This window comes from Ambystoma mexicanum, chromosome 11, assembly GCF_040938575.1.
Source record: "Ambystoma mexicanum isolate Mex_15411 chromosome 11, UKY_AmexF1_1, whole genome shotgun sequence".
NCBI lineage: Eukaryota > Metazoa > Chordata > Amphibia > Caudata > Ambystomatidae > Ambystoma > Ambystoma mexicanum.
In genome coordinates this window covers 563,610,761-563,632,459 of record NC_090934.1, presented here as the reverse complement: position 1 = coordinate 563,632,459, position 21,699 = coordinate 563,610,761, and the positions used below count along the sequence as shown (strand labels likewise).

General features: G+C 46.0%; 1 protein-coding gene across 4 annotated transcripts in view; it reads right to left on the bottom strand.

The window, feature by feature from the left end:
• The window catches only part of LOC138503575 (golgin subfamily B member 1-like), a 1,546,163-nt gene that overhangs the window by 1,402,754 nt on the left and 121,710 nt on the right, over positions 1-21,699 (bottom strand). For all 4 annotated transcript variants that reach the window (XM_069623402.1, XM_069623405.1, XM_069623404.1 and 1 more), the window contains exon 2: positions 5,938-5,995. In XM_069623402.1, the coding sequence (XP_069479503.1) occupies positions 5,938-5,982 (45 nt within the window). In that variant the 5' untranslated portion in view covers positions 5,983-5,995. The remainder of the gene's footprint in view (positions 1-5,937; positions 5,996-21,699) is intronic.

Here is a 21,699-nt window from a genome sequence, read left to right as displayed (position 1 = left end):
CACATCTGGAGCAAAACCAGACTTTCACAACCAAGCAAATCTCCTGCGTGTTGTACTTGCTGCCATGGCCCTGCTGATACTGTCAGCAGAATCGATGTCAGTCTGAAGGGATTCGCAACATTGCGTCCTTACCATCCTTAATGATGTTGAGAAACATTTCCCTTTCTTCTCCCTCCGAGAGGCAGTCAGCTGCTGATGAAGCACACTCCCAAAGTGTGTGGCTGAACCTTGCGAGCGTACAAGTAGCATTGATGGATTTCAACGCCATGCTACATGTGGAAAATACTTTTTTGGCCATAGAGTCATATCTCTTATCATCCCTGTCCTGTGGAACAGTAGGGTAAGCCGATTTACTACCTGCTGAAGTAGCTGCCTGAACAACCAGACTCTCCGGAGTTGGGTGTTTGGTTAAATATTCAGGGTCAGCAGAAGACACCCGATATTTAGCTAATAATTTTTTGTTAACTGCCGGGATTACCTCAGGCGTTTCCTAGTTTGCCACTATTCTCCTTTGTAATGCCGCATGAAATGGCACCACAGGATCCTCCTGTGGACCTTTGACCAAGATGTCTGTGAGTTCGTCTTGCTGAAAAGCAGGTGAGGGTGTGGACCATCCCATAAACTCCATTATCCTTGCCTTCAAGGTTCTATAAGGGGTTTCAGCATGTTCCCCTGGGTCTGGTGTGGCAAATTCCACTTCTGGGGAAGTGTCCAACCCACTTGCTTTCTGTAGGGTTTCATGGAGGTCTTTCATCCTACCTTCCTCAGAGGTAAATTCCTCTGGTGCAGGAGTTGCAGATCCCTGCAACTCAAAAGGTCTTTCCTGATCAGAATCCTCCCCTTCTTCATAAATAGAAGATAAGACCCTGAAGTGATTAGGTCTTGAAAATGGTATAAATCCCATTTCCAGAGCAGAAGGAGCCAAATTTGTCATGATTGGCTGAGAAAACGCGGACGTTAAAGGCTTCGAAGCCATCGAAAAAGGCATCGAGAAAGGTGGTAGAGGCCTCGATGAACTTGAGAGTATTGGGATTCTACTCGAGGTTGTCAATGACATTCTCGTGCTCGAGGCTCTGGGTATGGCTACTGGCTGTGAGGTGGGCGTGGGTTTATCCTTTCTCGGCGTCGAAGACGGCGTCGACTCGACAGACCTGTGCGAAGAACCCTTCGATAACGGCGTCGACGACGCCGATCTATGAGTCGAAGGGAGCTTCGACGACGGCGTCGAAGACGCAACTCTGCCTTTACTCGAGGGTCCGTGACGCTCTCAAGTGGCTTCTTTCGCCGGGTACTGAGACTCGCAGCTTTTTGATTTTTCGGGTCTTTCACCTAGGGTATCACCCTCAGCAGTCTTCAAGGGTGTCGAGTCCGCTTTCTTGAAGACGCTTAGCATCTTTTTCCTGAATTCCTCCCACTCAGCCTGAGAGCTATGTTTTGTGGGGCAGGAGACCCTTTTTGTGGAAACGGAAGAAGACGAAGACGAGGAAGGGGATCTTCAATGTCTCTTTTTTGAATGCTTAGATCTCGAAGAGTGATGGGCACTGCTTCGAGACCTAGAACGAAAATGTCTTTTGTGATGGCGAGGAGACGAATGTCTCGACTCCGCCGAGGAAACATTCGAAGAAGTTTTAACTGCCTTACCTCTCTCGAGCTTCCCCTTACACTCCTTCAAGGCTTTCGCCGTCATGGACATGCAGTCCTCGCACTCCGAACAATGGTGCTCGATTCCCAGGCACCACAAACAGATCCTGCGAGGATCCTTCAATGACATTTTCTTTCCACAGTCTCGACATTTTTTGAAGCCGGACTGTGGAGTCGTCGGTTCGGGTGAGGAAGCCATCGAGTACGAGTTGGTATTCACGGTGAATATATTGATATATTTGACTGAAGAACTGAGCAACGATATTCAGAGGCCCCACGAAGCGCAGAAAAACGGAACTGAGCAACAGACGCTGCGCAAGTCTATTTATACGTGTGGTGAGGTCGACGCTGATACGGAGGCCGTCGAGGGACATCGGCTCGAGGGACGTCAACGCGCAGTGCCCTCTACTGAAAAAAAAATTCCGAGGCCAGCAAGCTGGGAGATGATCTATCTATCAAAGATAAGGAATACGTCGGAGGACACAATCCCTTTGAATTAGGCATTTCTATTAGACCAGTGGTGCATTTACAGCTCCAATTAAGCCATTCATTTGCAGGAGTCTGTTCTGAAATAGCACTGGCAGATGCTTCAAGCACACAGTTTGATGTTACTGTTTGGAAAAGCGAGCTCAGAGATCCCAGGAAGCTGTGTTTTAGGTGGGCAGGGGCAGCAAGTAGGTGGGAATGGCCATTGCCATAGGGATTAGCATGGCCATGAGCAGTCAATGGGTGGGTAAACGTAAGTGTGTGGAACAGCATACTTCTGCCACTCGCTGGGTGTGGCTCTTGAAGAAAAAAAGGGGTGGATCAAATTAGTGGGACTGTGGGAGAGGCAGATGTGAAACCTGTGGTGTGATATATGATCTGATACTTTACTTATATAGCGCCTATACACAATGTGTTTCAAAGCGCTTCACGGCAATGGAGGGAACAAGGGAAAATACAATGACATTCTTACAGGCCATGAACAGTAAGGATGTGAAATTAACTATCGTACTCAGCCTGACGACATTTCAGATAGTGCAAGAGCTAAGACATAGATAAGTAAGGGAGGGTGGCGAGTGGGAAGGAAATGGAAACAGACCAGCGACTACCGTACTAGGCCTGACGACATTTCTGGTAGAGGCGGAGAAAAACAAAAAGGTGAGGGAGAGGGGTGCAGGAAGGGAGAGGAGGAACAAAAGAAGAGACTATCGTACTAGGCCTGACGACATTTCAGATAGTGCTTGAGGTGGGTGGTGGAGGGGGGGGGGAATGTAAGGGAAGGGGTAGGAGACAGACAAGGTTGCTAGCATACTAGGTTGCCATCATATGAGGTTGCCCTGCACCCGTCTGGACGGGTGCAGGGCAGAAGCACCTGGTTCCTGAGTCCCAGTCTGATTCTATGAGTTTGGCGGAGATACTTTGGAGGTTGTGTGTGTCTATGTGTTTTAAGATCTTAGAAGGGAGTCTGTTAGTTTGGGGAAGGAAAGGAGTAGGCCTTAAAAGGCAAAACAACCCGCAAACCTGTAGTCCTTCCCTTGGACATTTGCAGACAGGTGCCATTTCTCTAGCTCCCAATGCCACCTGTCAATCCATTTTCTTTGCTTTGTCTCTGCCCATGTCCTTTGCTTTGTCTCAGCCCATGTCCCTTGCTTTGTCTCCACCTATGTCCCTTGCTTTCTCCATCGGTCTCGAATGGATACATTGTATTCCATGAGGAGCATAGGTATCTGTGAGTTGGCAGATGAGGGAAGGGGGCAGTGAAAAGTCAGGCATTACCATTAACTACCTGCTAAAGGTGGGATAGATAGATTACTGCGCAGGAGAATTTGTCGAATTCAATTTCAACTAATTTTTGTAATCAAATTTTAATGCAAATATATGCAGGGGTGGGTAAGGGTAATAATTAAGGTGGGGAGTAAAAGGGAGGGTCCGGGTTTCTCCCCGCATATATTTGCGGCTAAATGGTTAACAAAAAACCTCAAATTTGTTGTAATCAAATTCAATGATTTCTCTTTGACCAAATCCCATAGAACCGCTAACGGTTATAGAAGGCAAGAACGTTTGGTTCAGAGGAAGGGCTGCTTAAACCTTGAGGACCACAGTAACCCATTTCATCTTCCTTAGCATGTTGGCAGGCTGAGAGATGCCTCGAACCGCACTCCATCATGCTCAAGTGCTATTCTCAGTCGCCTGCTGGGAATTTTGCCAGTTGAAGGCAGGGCCTATCCAAGCAGAGCAAGGCGTTCATCAGGCATTGGGCAGGGCAGGCCCAGAATCCCTGCTAGTTTTCGCCTAAAGGTCTAACTTGCTGTCTCCAACAGTCCACACACTCTTCTAACAGCCCAAAGTGAAATTCGTGCCTCCCTCCACCTCCACCTTCAATTACCACAACTCACCAGATTTAGGCATGGCACAGGCCCTCGGTAGCATGATGCAACCCTGCAGGAGATTCTTCATGATGAAACAAGGAGTAGAACAGATAGAAGGTGGAGTGTGTATTCCCTAAAACATGCAGCACCTGGGACTACAAAATAGGGTGTGGTTACGTTGGCTGCAGGATGGTGAAGAGTGGTGTGTTGGTGGTGACAGAAAGGTGATTTGGCCAGGGGGATAGGCTGGACTTTACAATAACACTGCAATCTTGAGTTTGCAGTCTCTGACCCCATGCTAGACAACGGTTTCAGGAGGATTTCCTTACAAAGCTGTATGTTTGTGTCACAACTAAACGATGGGCCGAGGGGAAGAACCATGCTTTATTCATTCGGATTTTAAGAGTGGTCCTTCCAAGGGTAGCCAGGGACTGTCCAGGATTAACACATGTACAAGGTATGAGCTGTTCCCCACAGGGGATCTCCTGGAGCAGGGGAAATTACTGCCTAACTCATAAATAGCTGTTTACACTAGAGAAGACAGGAAAGAGGAGAGATGCTGCCTCTATGAAGTGGGAAGTTGACTGAATTGTGCTTTTGTATTTACAATTTGTACACAAGCTGGAAACATGTAAAAACGTCTGAGAAGGAAGCACAAGTACCACACACTCACCCCTAAACTGTGCAGCTGCTGTGTGTGCCCTCAGACCACAAAAGCAATGCAACATTTCCCATGCTCTGCTTCATGGTAAATTAGCTAAGAAATTCAAACAGGCGATGTGCATTGCAGAAAGGTACCTTGTAAGTCCCTGAAAATTAAGAAAAACTGCATCTGTGCAGATTGCAACAGCCATTGTGTAAATGCCTGAGCTACTGTGTACAATGCTGCCTGTGAGAGCTCCTTTAGTCTACAATGCCCTGTGTATGCACATACATACACATAGACACATGCAACCCAAAGAAGAAGCTTGTAAGTTCCTGACAATTGACATGACGGCATCGGTGTGGTTAGGGTCAGACATTTTGCAAATGCCTTTGCTACTGTGTGTGACGTTTAGCACCACATAATACCGAGAACTAAAAAGGAGGTGTTAAGCCAAAGCCACTTCAATGGGCTGTTATAGATCCCAATACCTGCCTCTTCTGCACTGGCACACGACTCCAAAATCTGATTAGCGTGGAGGCAAACTGAAATGCCCCAGCCTCCATACTACCACAATCCTCAAGTAAGGTCTTATTATCAGGAGTGGGTTATACCAGATAGGAAGAGAATGTCATTATTTGTACTGTTCTGATCCTAAAGTTTGAAGCAATTAAAGGGGTTTCGAACATTTGAATGAACACAAGATAACCTCAACATTTTTAAAGCACTAAAGATTGCATCTATTTTTTACGCAACCCCTTTGCATTCGTGAAAACAAGGGACACATTAATTGTATTATTATTTTTCACCTGTATAGTTGGGCTAAGGTATACAAAATCAGAGTAGTATAAAGGAAGTACGAAACCATTGTTATCTTTGGAAAAGGCATTAGAAGCGTATACAGTGTGTGCACAGTCTCATCAAGACACATGATAAAGAGGAGCTTTGTCCATGACTGAAACAGTATTTTTTATAAATTAACAAAAACATAAAAACGGATAAAAAAATAGTGCCTGTAAGATAACTAACCATACAAACTGCATAGATCGCCCCAACATAAATGTAAATCACTAAACTGCTTGGCAGCAGGTAATGCATAAAAAATAACAGTAATGTGGGACACAAATAAAGTGGGTGCAGTTGGCCATCCACATCCTCAACAATTAGCAGGTGTTGCAGAAGACATTGACGGCCACATCCTGCACAGATCAATGGTTAATTAATGTTTTTGGTCAAATACCAACGTAACTGGAAATACACGTACATTGCTTCCTTATAAAATATGGGCCACATACTTACTCCTGTTGCAGGACTTGACCCGTCCGGAGAGATCCACTTCCACATGGCTGGACGGCTTCTGTGAAAAACAAAACATGCAACTTCATAAGTATTAAAGCGGGGATCGAAATTAAGATTAACCAGGCTCTTCTGGGCTACAAGAAGGATCTAAATAGCTCCCAGCTCCCCTCAATTTCGAGCCCTGTAAAGTATTAATCAAAGATGAAATACGACCACACATCCCCTGATATATCTAGAGCACTGCCAAGCATAGCTAAATTCAGCCTACGTCCCCAACAGTTGTCTAAGATTACAGTTGCCCTGCAGTAGAGGATTTGGCAGTCAGAGAAGAGAGCACAAGAACCTGTTAAAGAACAACTGGACACACATCAAAGCTGTGTAAAAGTGTAAAAAAAAAAATGTACGGCTCAATTATTTCATTCATCACGACATATGCAATGCAAATCACTGGTCTGAAAAAGTAGCCAAAGATCTTGAAAGAAGCAGTGTCTTAACAAGTGGACACATCAGAAGCGTTACAATTACAGAGCCTCCTAATATTGGTTGACAGTGATGGATGAAACAAACATTTGGCTCTGAATAACAAAACGTTAATGTGTAGGATAACCATTTATTTGAATGTTTTCTTGAAAGTTTTAGTCAGGTGTTTCGTGTGCTTCCAGTAGTGTAACGAAGAATCAGCAGAAAACAAGAGTTTCCAGGTACGCACTGTTCTCGTCATCTTCTGTTCCTTTGCGCAGCTAGTTGGTGGATAATTGACAAACAAGTGGCCTGCATGCCCAACTTTCCCTCATTAAATCATGCTCATATACATAATTTGTACAAGCAAGATTTGTGTTTGATGCAATCCAGCATATCTGTCAGAAATGTTCCATGCTCATTGCAGTAACCTAGAGGGAAAAACCTGTCATCCGATACCTCTCTCATCTGGCTAAAAGATTAATGAGTGAAATGTATGCCAAAGTGTCAATGATTAAATACACTGCATAACTGTATTCCAATCTAAGGAACTTGCTGTTAGTAATGTTGAATTTAAATACCAATATATTCTTCCGAATATCAAAGGAATAACTCCCAAACTACACTGTACAGAGGTCTTTGAATGCATGAATTTGTGATGAATATTACTGACCCAATGTGCTTACAAATGGACAATTTGCCAGAGCGTATTTTTGTGGAGTAACCCTCCAGCCCAAAGAAAGTGTTCTTGAAATCCTACATTTTGTGACCAGTGTAAATGTTCTGGTGTGCAAAGACGTGCCTCGTTTGCCAGTTACATTCCTTTTATACACCAACTTCTTCTCACATCAAGTTACAAGCCATTGAAAATTCACTAGCTCTAGATCTGCACCTCAACTACATCACATTTAATTGCTACACATCAACATATGCAATTTGTAACATTTATTGTATTACTTTTATAATTTGGGTTGCAATAGGTTCGTCACCACCTGAAAGACAGTATGTTCTGTCGAGGTAAGGATGCTGCTCACCGTTTAATTTGGTAAGCAAATGTTGCCCATTGCTCTCAAAAGGTTGGCACCCCCTGTCTAGGGAGTTCAAATACCTGTAATGTGTCAGGACAGAAGCCCGAAAACCGAGTTCACCAGAAGCAGGAAGGTCAACCTCATTCTTAACCCTCCTGATCCTATGCATCTCTTTCATGAATCAGAGTTGTTACTGTCCTCATTGGCACTCATCTCCTCCACCTTGTCATCCTCTATATCCTGCTCTCACAAGGCATGGACAAACTGCACCATCAACTTGTGCGCATCTACCCATATGCCACTGCCAGTCTTTTAGATCACCCTGCAAGACTTCCTGTGGGAGAATCAGTACAGATGGTGACACAGATTCAAATAAACCGAGAGCAGCTTCAGCCGATGGGTACAAAAGCAGCAAGGGTGGCGCGGTTCAGTGCTCTCTCCGCGCCTATGGGAGCAAATCACAGCCACACATTGAAAACCCCAACCTGGTGACTTCCCGGAAACAAATCAAAAGGCCACCAGAAGGAGTTTGGAATGCCTACATTTAACCTCCAAGTCTTTTTTTCTCTAAATAAATTTAGGGAGAGTAGATGGCACTACAGCATCAACCATTGAAGCAAAACAATTGGAGGCGAGTTTGGAAAATGGTGAAAATTGCAGTTCTATGCATCGATGGGCCCAAAAGTTGCTCCAAAGTGTAAAACAGTCAATACACGAGGAAGCAAAATTGTAACCATACCAATTGCTAACCACAATTGAGTGTTCATATGCCAATACCTAGCTTTATTGAACGTGTTTTGCCTGGGGTAACAATAACTAATTAATATTGATAGATGTCCAGGTAAACAGCGACTATGATGACTTTTTAAGAACTGAATAACAATATTCCTGGCTGTAAAACTAAAACATAATGACTAATGCATATTCAAACAAATTACTTTAATAGCTCAAATAAAAAAGGTACAAAAGGACATAAAAACCTATTATTAAATATTCTTGAATAAATAGCATGTTAAAAGGAGATGCTGTGAAACACAGAAGGTGACTTGGAAAGTTTTTCCTGACATAAATAATGGAAAAGTGCTCAATTAAACACAAAGTCTTCACGGAATCTCTGGCAGCTCCTGCCTTACAGTTAGACTGATACAAGTATGCCAGGCTACTCCACATATGGGAGAGGATGGAAAACACATTCTCTGAATAATAAGTGCCATTTCAAGGACAGGGTAATGGTTAGTAACAAAAAAAAGGGGGGGATATATGGGACAGCGGTAAAAACAGAGGACCTGCTGAGAGGACTTCAGTCAGAACAAGCATTAGCACAACCAATAGTTTTTCTTTTTCAGATTTTCATTGCAATTTACAATTAGAGGCATGATGTGCCCGTCATAATGTGACTATTATTAGGTGGGCTGCTAGCCGCTGCTGGATGATTAAGTGATTTTAGCAAGTTACAGGATGGCCACACAATCTTATAAAGTACATTCTTTTAAACCAAACCCACTTCATTTATTACAGACAGAATGCTAGTTTTACCATACTAGCATTCTAGTATGGTAAAAACTATGCTGCACTAAGTCATGGGCTATTATGTCATGCCTAGTTATGTTGTTTTACATTAATGTCATGTTGCTTGGTACAAGGCAGACAAGTGCTGTGAAGCAGATAGAAGATGGCATGCAGCCCTCCACAAACAAACAAAGAATACACGTTAGCGGCATGGCCCACCCAAAATGAAAAATCTTTTTTTTTTTTAAAAAATATGTCATTAGTGGTCTTCAGCGGTAATTTAGTATCCAATAAAAGTTTTTGTTTAGTATTCTATGAGCAAACAAATAGTATCCAGCGCTCATAGTATCCAGCATGTGCAATAGTACTCATACTATTCTGTACAAAAAGAGTACTATGTAATAAAAAGAAACACCAACTATAGTCTTCAAAGACTATAAAAAGACAAATTAAACACCAAACGTAATATTCAACTTTATCAAGGGTCAGTTCATGAAAAGGGCCACAACGTCAAAGTACACCTACAAATGGAAACTGGTAAACGTGTTCTACATCCTTGATCAACCTACAATGTCTATGCTGCCCTATAAACAGGACTGGGTAACTGATGCCAAAGTTGGGAAAGACACTCCTAGATATCCCAAGAGGAATCTAGCCTTCCACACAACCATCACCATCCATATAAAGCTCCTAGCAGGGCTCTAGAACTTCCAGGTAGCCCAATCATGGGCATGGTTATCAGAGGAATCACAGTTCAAAACACACAAACATAGCGTGCCCACAATTCCTCCCAGCTTTCCACGGATTTACAGAGCATCTCTGTGGATTGTCATAGTTTCTGTACACTGGTTCGTGGGCTGGTCTCCCTCCCTTGTGGTCTCTTCTGGGGAAAGGAGTTCTGAGGTTCACAACTGCACAGGGTTGTTCCTGAGGCCAAGTTATTTCGTCTCTGTGGGGACCAAAAGCGGTCAGGATCCCTCCTCATCCACCTTCTGGCTGAGTGATATCAGGTAGCGGCATGGTCAACCTCAAACCCTGTGTCTCATCCCCCCCATAAGGGAGTTTGAGGAGCTCTTACATCTACCACAATGGTCAATCCTTGGCTACATTACTTCTGGCAGTTGGCCGGGCAGTCCCAGATTATACCCGAGGTTTGCAGGGGGTGCCAGGAAATGTTCCCCAACAATTCTGGCCTCCAACATCAAGGGCTTCCTGAGCTCATCGTGGTGCCATCAAAAAACCATGCATCCACTAATTCTAGTACTTCATTCCAAGGTGCAAAAACTGCCCTCAATGGAAAAATGCTCATTACAAGGTGTCTTATATTACTTCTTACGTTATCACTTCTCCCTTTGATCCACTGTCTACCATTACACATGAACTTAAACCACATTCTGTTTACAACATCCCCATTGTATCTTCCTTTTTGGTAGTTCTTTGTGTCCATTCTCAATCCTGCTTCTCCCCACCATTCACTTTTGCCCTTTTTCCTTCCTCCACTGAATATACCTTCTGGATACCCAAGAGGGGACACAATATGGCAGTTTCTCACACAAGGTACTGGCACTGTAAGACGACTACAGTGGAGGCTGATGCAGTATGAAAGCATTAGAACATAGCTGTTTGCTGCATGTCATTGATTATTCTGCAATCTTCCAAATTACATTGTGATGTTTGACAATTTAAAATATTTTTCTTTGTGAAGCATGCACAACCTTCTTTGGGACAACACGCGTTCCTTTCTCAAGTGCTAGAATCGAAAAAAAAATAATGGGTACCTTTAATTGCAATGTTCAAACAAAAAATAATTTGTGCAACAAAAAATTATCTAACCCATTAGAAAAACTTCAACATACAGAATTGTCCAACAAGCAGATAGATTATGAAGGCCCACAAGACAAACCCATATGGCAACTATCTAATTCTATCCAGGTTAAATGAAATTCAAACTGGTAACCGGACAACAGACTGTAAACATTTTCCAATGACATGTCTGACCTCAAAGACACGCTGCATATTCAAGGAAAGACCACCGAAAAGTTAATACAACTGGACTGGGATAAATTAGTCACTCATTCCTCGTGGGAAAGTACAATCAAGGACATTAATCCAAAAAGCTTCTCTTGGGCCAATATCCAATCTCAATTTCACTTTCTTGCATGCGGCATGGCATTTGTTATAATACACAAACCTTCAAATGACTGGCATTATAATTGGCAGTTAAAATGTGACTCGCAACAATGGACATGTTTTGCAGATGGAGGTGCGATTTATGTCCATTTGCCCTTTCTTTTACATGCTGCTTGTCCTATGTAAACTCAGCAACAAACATTTCAAACAAACAAAAACTGAATTGCAGGAGCTGTATTGCTTGAAGAGAATTTTCTTAAATTTTTGTGGATGGAAAATATATTCACCTTTTAAAATATTCTTCAAGCAATACATAAGCATAAACCTGGCTGCATTAAGCCTCAGGCCCCATACTAGTACTGGCAATCCCCCCCAGACTTTGACATCCTCAGGTCCGATATACTACACTCTCAGGGTGGGGGCGTAGCTATAATAGCGAAATCCATCCTCCAATTAAGGACTTGCTCACTTGACCTAATAAATGGATATGAACTACTCCTTGCAAAAATGAAAACAGACCCCAAAACCACCACCAATATACTGGCAGTGTACAGAGCCCCAACAACAACAGCCACCCTGAATCAGACCTCCCTCTTCTTTTCACGCCTTTCATCAAGTCAAACAACCAAATTTATCATTTTAGGCGATATCAACTTAGGCTTTAATGACCTAAATGATCGTAAAGCAAAAGCGTTACACGCCACGCTCCTAGACATTAACTTTACCCAACTAGTTAACACTCCAACTCACTGGAAGGGCAGAATACTACACTGGATACTCACCCTCAACGCTCAACTAGATATAGATAATATTACACCAGTGGAATGGACTGATCACCACCTCATCAGTTTCACACTCTGCCTAGAAAAGCAACTAATGCACACCTCTACAATCCTGGATACCATCGAAATAAGGAACAAACGCAATTTAACTGTAGAACGCCTCACACCTCTCCTCAAGGATGCCCTATCTTCCCTGCCCTTCCAGAGCAACAACCCAAATATTCTTGCCGACCTCTATAACAACGGTCTCAAAACCTCCATCGATGCGCTAGCCCCCCTCGCAACCAAATCCCGACGTCCTGACAAACGTATCCCCTTCTGGTTTAATGAAGAACTTGTAATACTAAGGCGAAAAAAGAGATCTCTAGAACACCTCCACAAAAAACACCATCACCAGAGTCCTCTAAAGCATTGGCTGAAGCCAACACAGCCTACAAAACAGCCATTATTTCCCACAAAGCTAATGCTCTTAACACCCGCATTAGCAGCGCATCTATAAACTCAAAAGAACTCTTCACAATTCTTAGAGAATTGGAAAATCCCATCCCAACAAACACTCAAGTTAATTCCAGAAAAGTATGGTGTACCACTATACAAAATGCTCTAGCAAATACAACTACTTCAAGGGAAAATACTATACAAAAGAAACCTTCTGGCCAATATAAATACACCCTGAATGACTATTGACAGTCCCATCCAAACACCTAACTATGAATTTAAATTCAACCCAGTTTCTCAAGAACACGTATTAGACACTATCTCCAAACTTAAGCCTTCTATCTGCAAAGGAGACAGTTTCCCAGCGCACCTAGTAAAATTGTGCGCTCCCACCCTCACTCCAATCATCACTTTGTTAATGCATCATTTAGCACCAACACAATCCCACCCAGCATCAAAGAAGCCTGGGTAACACCACTTCTCAAAAAACCCGGCCTGGACCCTGCTACCCCCACCAACTACCTCCCAATAACTACAGTTCCTTTCTTACTGAAAATCATCGATAAAATAGCCTACACACAAATACAAACCCACCTTGAAGAAAGCAATCTTCTAGGAGCAAAGGAATTGGGCTTCAGGCCTAACCATAGCACAGAAAGAGCTCTGCTTGATCTTAAAATACAGATGATGCCATAAGAGACGATGGTAAACTATGCATCCTCCTACTATTAGATCTATCCGTTGCATTTGATCTTGTGGACCACGACAAACTATGCGCCACCCTGTCCAATGACTTCCAATTTTCAAAAGATGTCACTCTCTGGATTAAATCCTTCCTGGCAGAACGCACTTCCCGAGTCTCCATTGGCAGGGAAGCTGCAGACCCTATACCAGTACCACTAGGAGCCCCACAAGGCTCATGGCTATCGCCTACTTTGTATAATGCCTATACCAAGCTGCTATTCACTGCCTTGGATGCCATGGGCGTCATCTACAACAACTTTGCTGATGACACTCAGATCCTAATACCCTTAACTGGCAATTACGATCAGGACACTATCACGATCAACAACATCTATGCCATCATCCAGAACTGGATGGCAATAAACAACCTCTGTCTTAACGATGAGAAGACGGAGATCCTCATTGTGGGCCCCACTGCTAAAATCATTGCCCTCCATATTGACTATGCTACAATCACCATAGACGGGAATCGGATTCCAGTTTCCAAACATGTGAAAACGCTAGGTGTTTACATAGATGCCAATCTAAGAATGTCAAAACACATCAACACCCTATCCTCCACCACCGCTTACACGTCCAAACTCATTGCACTAAGCCGCAAATTCCTAACACCGCAAAACTGCACGACTCTCGCCAGGGCCCTCATACTATCAAAGTTAGACTATTGTAATGTGCTTTTGCTAGGAACCTCCCAAGCAAACCTTTCCAAACTACAACTACTACAAAATAAAGCACTGAGAGCAGTCATTGGTCTAAAAAAAAAAACCAATCACATCTCTGCCAGTAGAAGGGAAGCTCATTGGCTCCCTATCAAAGCCAGAATAATCTTCAAAACACTCTGTGTCACGCACAAATATCTCGCCAAAAAAGCCCCATTGTACATAAACAATGCTGTCAACATGCACATAACCACTAGATCCCTAAGATCTAACAACAAGGCTCACCTTAATATTCCCCGATTCAAATGCTCCAGAGCTGGAGGTAGTAGTTTTCCAGTAATGGCTCCTAAACTTTGGAACTCACTCCCATTAGCTGTCAAATCTGAGCCTTCATTTCAACGTTTCAAGAAGATACTCAAAACCTGGCTGTTCAATAAATTCGAGCCCAATGCCCCATACCCACCAGGCCAGTTATCGCTAGGCAACCATTCTGAAGAACATCCTCTCTACACCTAGCTGACTGACTAGAACGTCTGATGTCACTGTATAATCGCTAGAAATGCTTCACTGATCAATGCATTATGCTCATGTACTATATTTCGATATAACTGTATTCACACATATGATGCCTGTAACTCTGCCGTGTTACCTAGGGGTTTGGGCGTATTATAAATGCAATAAATAAATAAATAAAATAAACTCGGACAACAGTCTGAAACATTAAGGCAAGTGTTGCAAGATACTTTTTAACTTGCAATATTCACCATTTGCAAGGCCTTTCCAGGTATGCAACAAAATAAATGAAATCGAGGGCTAACATTTTATATCAACAGCACACAGCCTGGAGCCAACAAATCCTGCTAGAAAGGCCCATGAAATTCGTTTAGCCTCTGTCAGTCCAGCATGGCATGATAAATTACAGCACATCTCAAGCTGCAATTACCCAGCCTGTAAATAACATTCAACAAAACAGTGTAACCTCTCACGTTCAGTGTACTACAGGGCCAAACAGTGGCACTGTACCACTCTGAAATAAAACACAGACACACAGGATATAGGAGACCATGTGTGGGAAAGCATGTACCTACCGCTTGATAACTTATCTGCAGCAAGATGAGAATATTGTGCTGTACCAAGTCCCAGAACCAGATTACCAGCCATGTCATGCAAAGATAGCATCAACACTCTGTAAACATGCTAGTTATAACGGATACAAGAGTGATCCAACAGCATGAAAGGATTAGAAACATTTGAGCAGCATTCACGCCTTACTACCATTGATCTTTGTAACAACTGAGGCAGCTGCTCTACTCAGTCCTTGCCTGCAAGTTTCACGTTGAAGTTACTATCCAAACAAGCGAGTCCCGTAGTGCACAATGTAGCAATAAAACACACGGATCAATAGGCAAGCTTGGTGGGCTTGCATACACATAAAGACTTTATTGTACATTACATCACATCATATGCTTTCAGCATCTAGCCCCCTTGCAAACTCTCCAGTCAACCTTTAATTATTTAATTGAGTTCTCTTGCACTATTTCAATCCTGTCCAGTGCCACACTGCCCGGTGAGATGAAGGGAAATAGAAAGATGTGCAAACCTGAAAACGGCTTCAACTCCTTGAATAGGGAGCTGTTGTGGAGGGAAGACGCGAGAGGATGGTTTGGGCAGATACCCGAGAAGCGACAAAAGGGTAACATGGCAAGAGTCAGACACAGCCTGAATAAAGAACTAACAGGGCAATTCTCTGTACTGGGGAGCGACAGACAAGTGTGCGATGGTTCTGATCCTATTTACCCAACTACAGAATGATTTAGGCAAGTTTCGGGTTGGACAGGATGTGCCTAGGGTGGGAGGCCAAGACATTTCACACTCACTATTTGCAGACGACGCTGTGCTACTCACTTACATGCAAATAACAATGCTAATTGTAATTAGTATATTTGCAAGAAACTGGTCATTAACCAGAGCTAAATTCCCCAGGAGATGGGTGTATGTGAGCTGTAGATATTTAGAGGTAGTATCTCACTTGGACAGCCTGGGCTTTCACTTGAATAATAAAAAGAGGGGTGGGGCTGCAGGTGGAATGGAGTGGGAATACATTTGGCTAATCAGCCGGCAGGGTTCTGCTATTAAAGTTTAGCCAAGTTTAGGTGGGGGTGGGACTGTGAGGAAAGATTCACTTGCACGGGCCCATGATGTCCATCAACAGACCTCTGTGCCTGCAGGTATATACTGTGCGGTCATCTGGGGCTCTGCCCCATGTGCTGTTGTGAGTGTAGCTCAAGAGTGCCTCCTATTGTGTTATATTGGTGTTTTCTTCACAATACAGTGATAACGATGAGGTGAGAAAGCGATGGAAAGAGAGACTAACCGACACAGGAGGAGGGAGACACAGACACAGAGGGACATATGGTGGGGGAAAAGAAACCAACTGATGGAGCAATACTAGAAGAGGGGCGGGAGGGCAGAGAGGAAGACTATGAAAGACTGACAGACTGTGCCAGAGAAAAAACGATTAGGACAAAGGAGAGGGACTATTAAAAAGGAGGTCTATGAGTAAAAACCTGTGATGAAAGAGAGGACTGTGACAAAGAGCTGACAACGGAGAAAGAGTAATTAAAGAAGGACAAGGACTTGGGCAAAGGACCAAGACTGACAAAGGGGAAGGACTATAAAAAAGGAAAGGATTGTGATGAAGGGGAAGATGGACTGTGACCAAGGACTAATGAAGGAGGAGGAGGACTGTGATGAAGAACTACTAATTCGGAGCACCCTTTCCCTTCTGCCTATTTTCTGTGGCACGGTTTGTATGTGACTAAACCAAATGCAGCAATATGGGATGCATAAACTCAACTTGAATGCATGCACACCAAGAAGGAAAAACAGCCAAACTACAAAGTATCCTTATACAAATCAGAAAGCCCATAAACACATGAACACTTTGGCAAAATCGGCTTTGCCAACTGTCAAAAGTAAAAATGCAGTAGTAGGGAGAAGACGACCCTGGCAGAAAGAAAGTGAGGTAATGTGAGTGGGCAGGAATTTCCCTCCATCTCTTGTTTTGAGATGGGTGGAGAGCTTTTGTAGATACATTGCACAAATAAACAAGGATCTGCTGTACAATATAAAACATGTTTAGTTTGCTGATTTAGGGTGATTTTCAAAATTAGATTTTCATGGACTGTTTTACATTGTTTTTACATTTTTTGCCACAGGCATTTGCAATTGAGGATTTTGCAGCTAAAAGAACAAGTTACTTTCTTACCTGGTAACGTTCTTTCGATGGGATGGTCCGACGACGTATTCCATATCTATGACAGTAATCACCACAGCTGTGCTGCTTCGGAAACTTTTTCGGCGTCTGCGTCCTGCGTCGATGACGTCGATGCGCCGCCGTCGAGGACCTCCTCCGACGTCCGACGTCATCCGATGTGATAAGTAGGACGCACGACGCCAGAAGCCTCAGTTGTAGTTTTTTCCCCCAGAACGTGTGACATTAGTCAACTGCCAGTCCGACACAAAGCCTTGCGGAACGTAAGCTGCAATCGCAACAGAAATTCTGCAGCGGGGAAGGCAGGGCGGGAGCGATATGGAATACGTCGTCGGACCATCCCATCGAAAGAACGTTACCAGGTAAGAAAGTAACTTGTTCTTCGAGGGGATTGGGTCCTCCGACGTATTCCATATCTATGACAGACTCCCAAAGCAGTACCAAATCAAGGAGGAGGGAAAGAATTTAGAAACAATTATAGAATAGCCAATCAAATAGCAGTGCAAAGGACCGCCTTGCCAAAGGCCAGATCCTGCCCTCTGATGGAATCGAGGGAATAATGCCGCACAAATGTATGTACTGAAGCCCAGGTGGCAGCATCACAGATGTTGCGAATAGGAACACCCCTCTGCAGGGCAGTAGATGCAGCCAAGCCCCTGGTAGAATGGGCCCGCAAGCCAGCCGGTGGGTCCTTGCCCGCCAAGCGGTAACACTCCGAGATGGCCAAAATAATCCAGCGGGACAAAGTCTGTTTCGTCACAGCTTGCCCCAAGCGCTTACCAGCGTAACCAATAAAGAGTTGATCGTCCACTCTGACCCGGGACATGCGAGAAACATAAAAGCTCAAAGCTCTCCTAGGATCAAGCCTATGGAGCCTCTCCTCTTCCTTACCAGGATGCGGAGGAGGATAGAATGCCGGAAGAACAATCTTCTGGGCCAAATGAAATTCCGTCACTACCTTTGGAAGAAAAGAAGGACGAACTCGAAGGACAACCCTGTCCTTGTGAAATACAGTGAAGGGTGGCTTAACAGAAAGTGCCTGTAACTCACTCACTCTGCGAGCGGAAGTAACCGCAACTAAAAACACAGTTTTCAAAGTCAACAGCCTCAAAGGGCAAGAATGTAAAGGCTCAAACGGAGCACCCATAAGAAACCTAAGAACAAGGTTCAAATCCCAACCGGGCACCAGGAAAGGCGACGGAGGGAACACATTAATGAGCCCTTTCAGAAACTGCGAAATTAAAGGGATTTTAAAGAAAGAACATTCTTCAGATGAGCGCTTAAAGATAGACAGCGCCGCCAGGTAACCTTTAATGGTACCCACTTGCAAGCCCCTGTGGGCCAAAGAAAGCAAAAAGGACAGAACCATGGGGATGTCACATGCAAAAGGATCCACATTCTGAACACTGCACCAGTCGCAGAACTTACGCCAACGGCAACGGTACAGAGACTTAGTTGCGGGCCTTCGGGCCGAAAGCAACACCTCCATCACGTCTTCAGGGAGGTCCCAATCCTTATACCTCAACCTTTCAGAAGCCAAGCGTGAAGGTTGAGGGATCCGACCTCTGGATGGAGAACCTGACCCCCCTCCCGTGAGAGCAGATCGTCTCGGTAGGGAAGACGACGTGGAGGGCAGATGGACAAGTCGAGAAGGTCCGGGTACCACGTCCTCCGAGCCCACGCCGGAGCAATGAGGATCATCCGGGAACCGAACTTCCGTAACCTCCGCAGCACTTGCGGGATGACGGGGACTGGAGGAAACGCGTACAGCAGCGGGAACGACCACTCCACCACGAACGCGTCCCCTAAGGCTCCTCTTGGAGGAAATTCCCGCGAGCAAAACCTTTCGCACTTCCGGTTGACACTGGAGGCAAAGAGATCCACTTGAGGGGTCCCCCAAAGGGCGAAGATCTCCAGGAGAATCTCCTGAGCCAACTCCCACTCGTGAGAGATCGTGCTCTGCCTGCTCAGAGCGTCCGCCGTCACGTTCTCGACTCCGGCCAGATGAACTGCCGAGATCGAAACGTCCTGCTGGATGGCCCAGAACTCGAGCTGCATCGCCTCCCTGCACAGAGGAAGTGACCCTGCCCCCCCCTTTTTGTTGAGGTAGTGCATGGCCACTGTGTTGTCCGTCAGGATCAGGACATTCTTTCCTCGCACAGTCGGCAGAAAAGCCCTCAGGGCTAGCCTGACGGCCCTCAGCTCCAACAGATTGATATGGAGTCTGGACTCCGACGGAGACCAACGACCGCTGACTGTCAGCCCGTTGGCATGAGCTCCCCATCCCGTGAGGGATGCATCCGACACGATCGTCACCTCCGGCCAGGGAAGCCAAAACGGAGCCCCCTTCATCAAGTTGCCATCGACGGCCCACCACAGAAGGTCCCGGGCGACCGAGGGCGGCACCTGAATCGGGTCCGACATCCTGCCGGAGGACTGCGACCATTGCATCTTGAGTGCCCACTGCAAAGATCTCATTCGCAGGCGAGCCTCTGGCACCAGAAGAATGCAGGATGCCATGAGGCCGAGCAACCTCAAGAACTCGAACGCTGGGAGCGTCTGGGCATGCTGAAACTTGCGCACCATCTGCTGAATGTGAAGAGCCCTCACCTGGGGAGGAAAACACTGCCCCAGGGAAGTGTCGAGCACTGCTCCGATGTACTGGAGCCTCTGCGTTGGCGTCAAATGGGACTTCTTTAAATTGAGGGAGAAGCCCAGCCTGTGAAGGGAGTGGCAGGCGACGGACAGATGATCCAGGACCTGCTCGGGAGAGCTCCCCCTGATCAACCAATCGTCCAGGTAGGGGTAGACGTGAATCCCCCCTTGCCTGAGATGCGCTGCCACCACCACCATGAGCTTGGTGAAAACCCTCGGGGCGGAGGTCAAACCGAACGGCAGGACCCGAAACTGAAAGTGCGAGTCGCCAACCGCGAACCTCAGGTACTTCTTGTGCTTGGGATGGATCGGCACATGGAAGTAAGCATCCTTGAGGTCGAGTGACACCAACCAGTCCTGAAGCTGAAGGGCCTGGAGGACTTGAGAGAGAGTAACCATCTTGAACTTGTCCTTCCTGAGGAGTTTGTTCAAACCGCGCAAGTCCATGATGGGTCTCAATCCCCCGTCTTTCTTGGAAATCAAAAAATAAGGGGAATACCATCCCTTGTTCCTCTCCGCTACAGGCACCAGTTCTATGGCGCCTTTCTCCAGCAGGGCTTGAATTTCCTGCGCAAGGAGCGGATCCGGACACTTCAAAGAGAGGTTCCCCGGTGGATTGTCGCGAGGCCTGTGCCGAAAGGGAAGACAGTAGCCGTGGGTTATGATCTCCAGAACCCACACATCTGAAGTAATGGCACGCCACTCTACAAGATGCTGTGCCAGCCTTCCCCCAACCGGCGAACCATGGGACATGGCCTCATGACTGAGTAGGAGCGGCTGCGGCGTTACCTGAGGGCAAAGAGGCAACTGCCCGAGCGGCCTTGGCACCACGGGTACCTTGTCGTCCACCTCTGGTACCCCTGCGTTGGCCCCTTTGACTGCCAGCTCCTCTCGCTCTACCAAAGGACGAGTAATAGCGAAAGGAGCCACCCCTCCACTGCTGTCCCCTAGGACGAAAAGGCGGAGGTTGGCGAACTGCAGCGCCCAACGACTTCGCTGCCGCTTTTGAGGTCTGCAACCTCTCAAGGCTCTCGTCAGCCTTGCTGCCAAAAAGATGTTCACCATCAAAGGGCATGTTGAGGAGCCGGGACTGCACATCAGGAGCAAACCCCGACTTCCGCAACCACGCAAACCTGCGTATCACGGTGCTCGCCGCCATGGACCTACTGACGCATTCAGCTAAGTCCAAACCCGACTGAACGGACTCACACATGGCATCCTTACCATCCTGGACCAAAGCAAGGAAACCATCCCGTTCGTCCCCTTCGGGAATATGTTCAGCCGCTAACGCAACACAGTTCCACAGAGTGTGCGTGAAACGTGACAAGGCACAAATGGAGTTGGCCGCCTGAAGCGCCATACCACCAGAAGAAAACACCTTCTTCGCCCAGCCATCAAAACGTTTGTCGTCCCTATCAGGAGGGATGGCAGGGTACGACGCCTGCTTTGCCGGGGCCGTGGCCGCCTGCACCACCAAACTTTCCGGAGTGGGGTGCCTGGTCAAGTAGCAGGGGTCGCCACTGGCTGGACGGTATTTCCGCGACAAGGATCTGCCCACTGCCGGGAGACTCTCCGGAGCAGTCCAAGCCGCCGCCACCCTACGCTGTAAAGCCATATGGAATGGCAGTACCGGGTCAGTTGGGGGACCAACATCAAGGATGTCCGTCAGATCATCCTGCACAAACTCCCCTGGGGGAGCAGACCATCCCAGATACTCAGACACCCTAGCCATAAGGCGCCGGTATGAGGAATCGGCATGGGAGCCAGGCTCAGGCCGACCAAATTCCACCTCCGGAGAGGTGTCCAGACCACTAGCATCATGCAGCGACTGCCTCAAATCGTCAAATTGACTATGGCCCGAGACAATGTCATCCGGCACCTGATCAGGAACCAGGCCAACCGAATCCTCATCCGCCTCCGAAATATAATCCAAGAGGTGGAAAGGCACCTGAGAGTGCCTGCTCTTAGCCAGAGCCTTCCTAGGGGGTACACCCGAGACACGGGGCACCTCCGACACGAAAGGCGTCGATGGCGTCGAGCGAATCGGCGCCGCCGTCGAGAAAACCGGCAACGGCGCCGAGAGG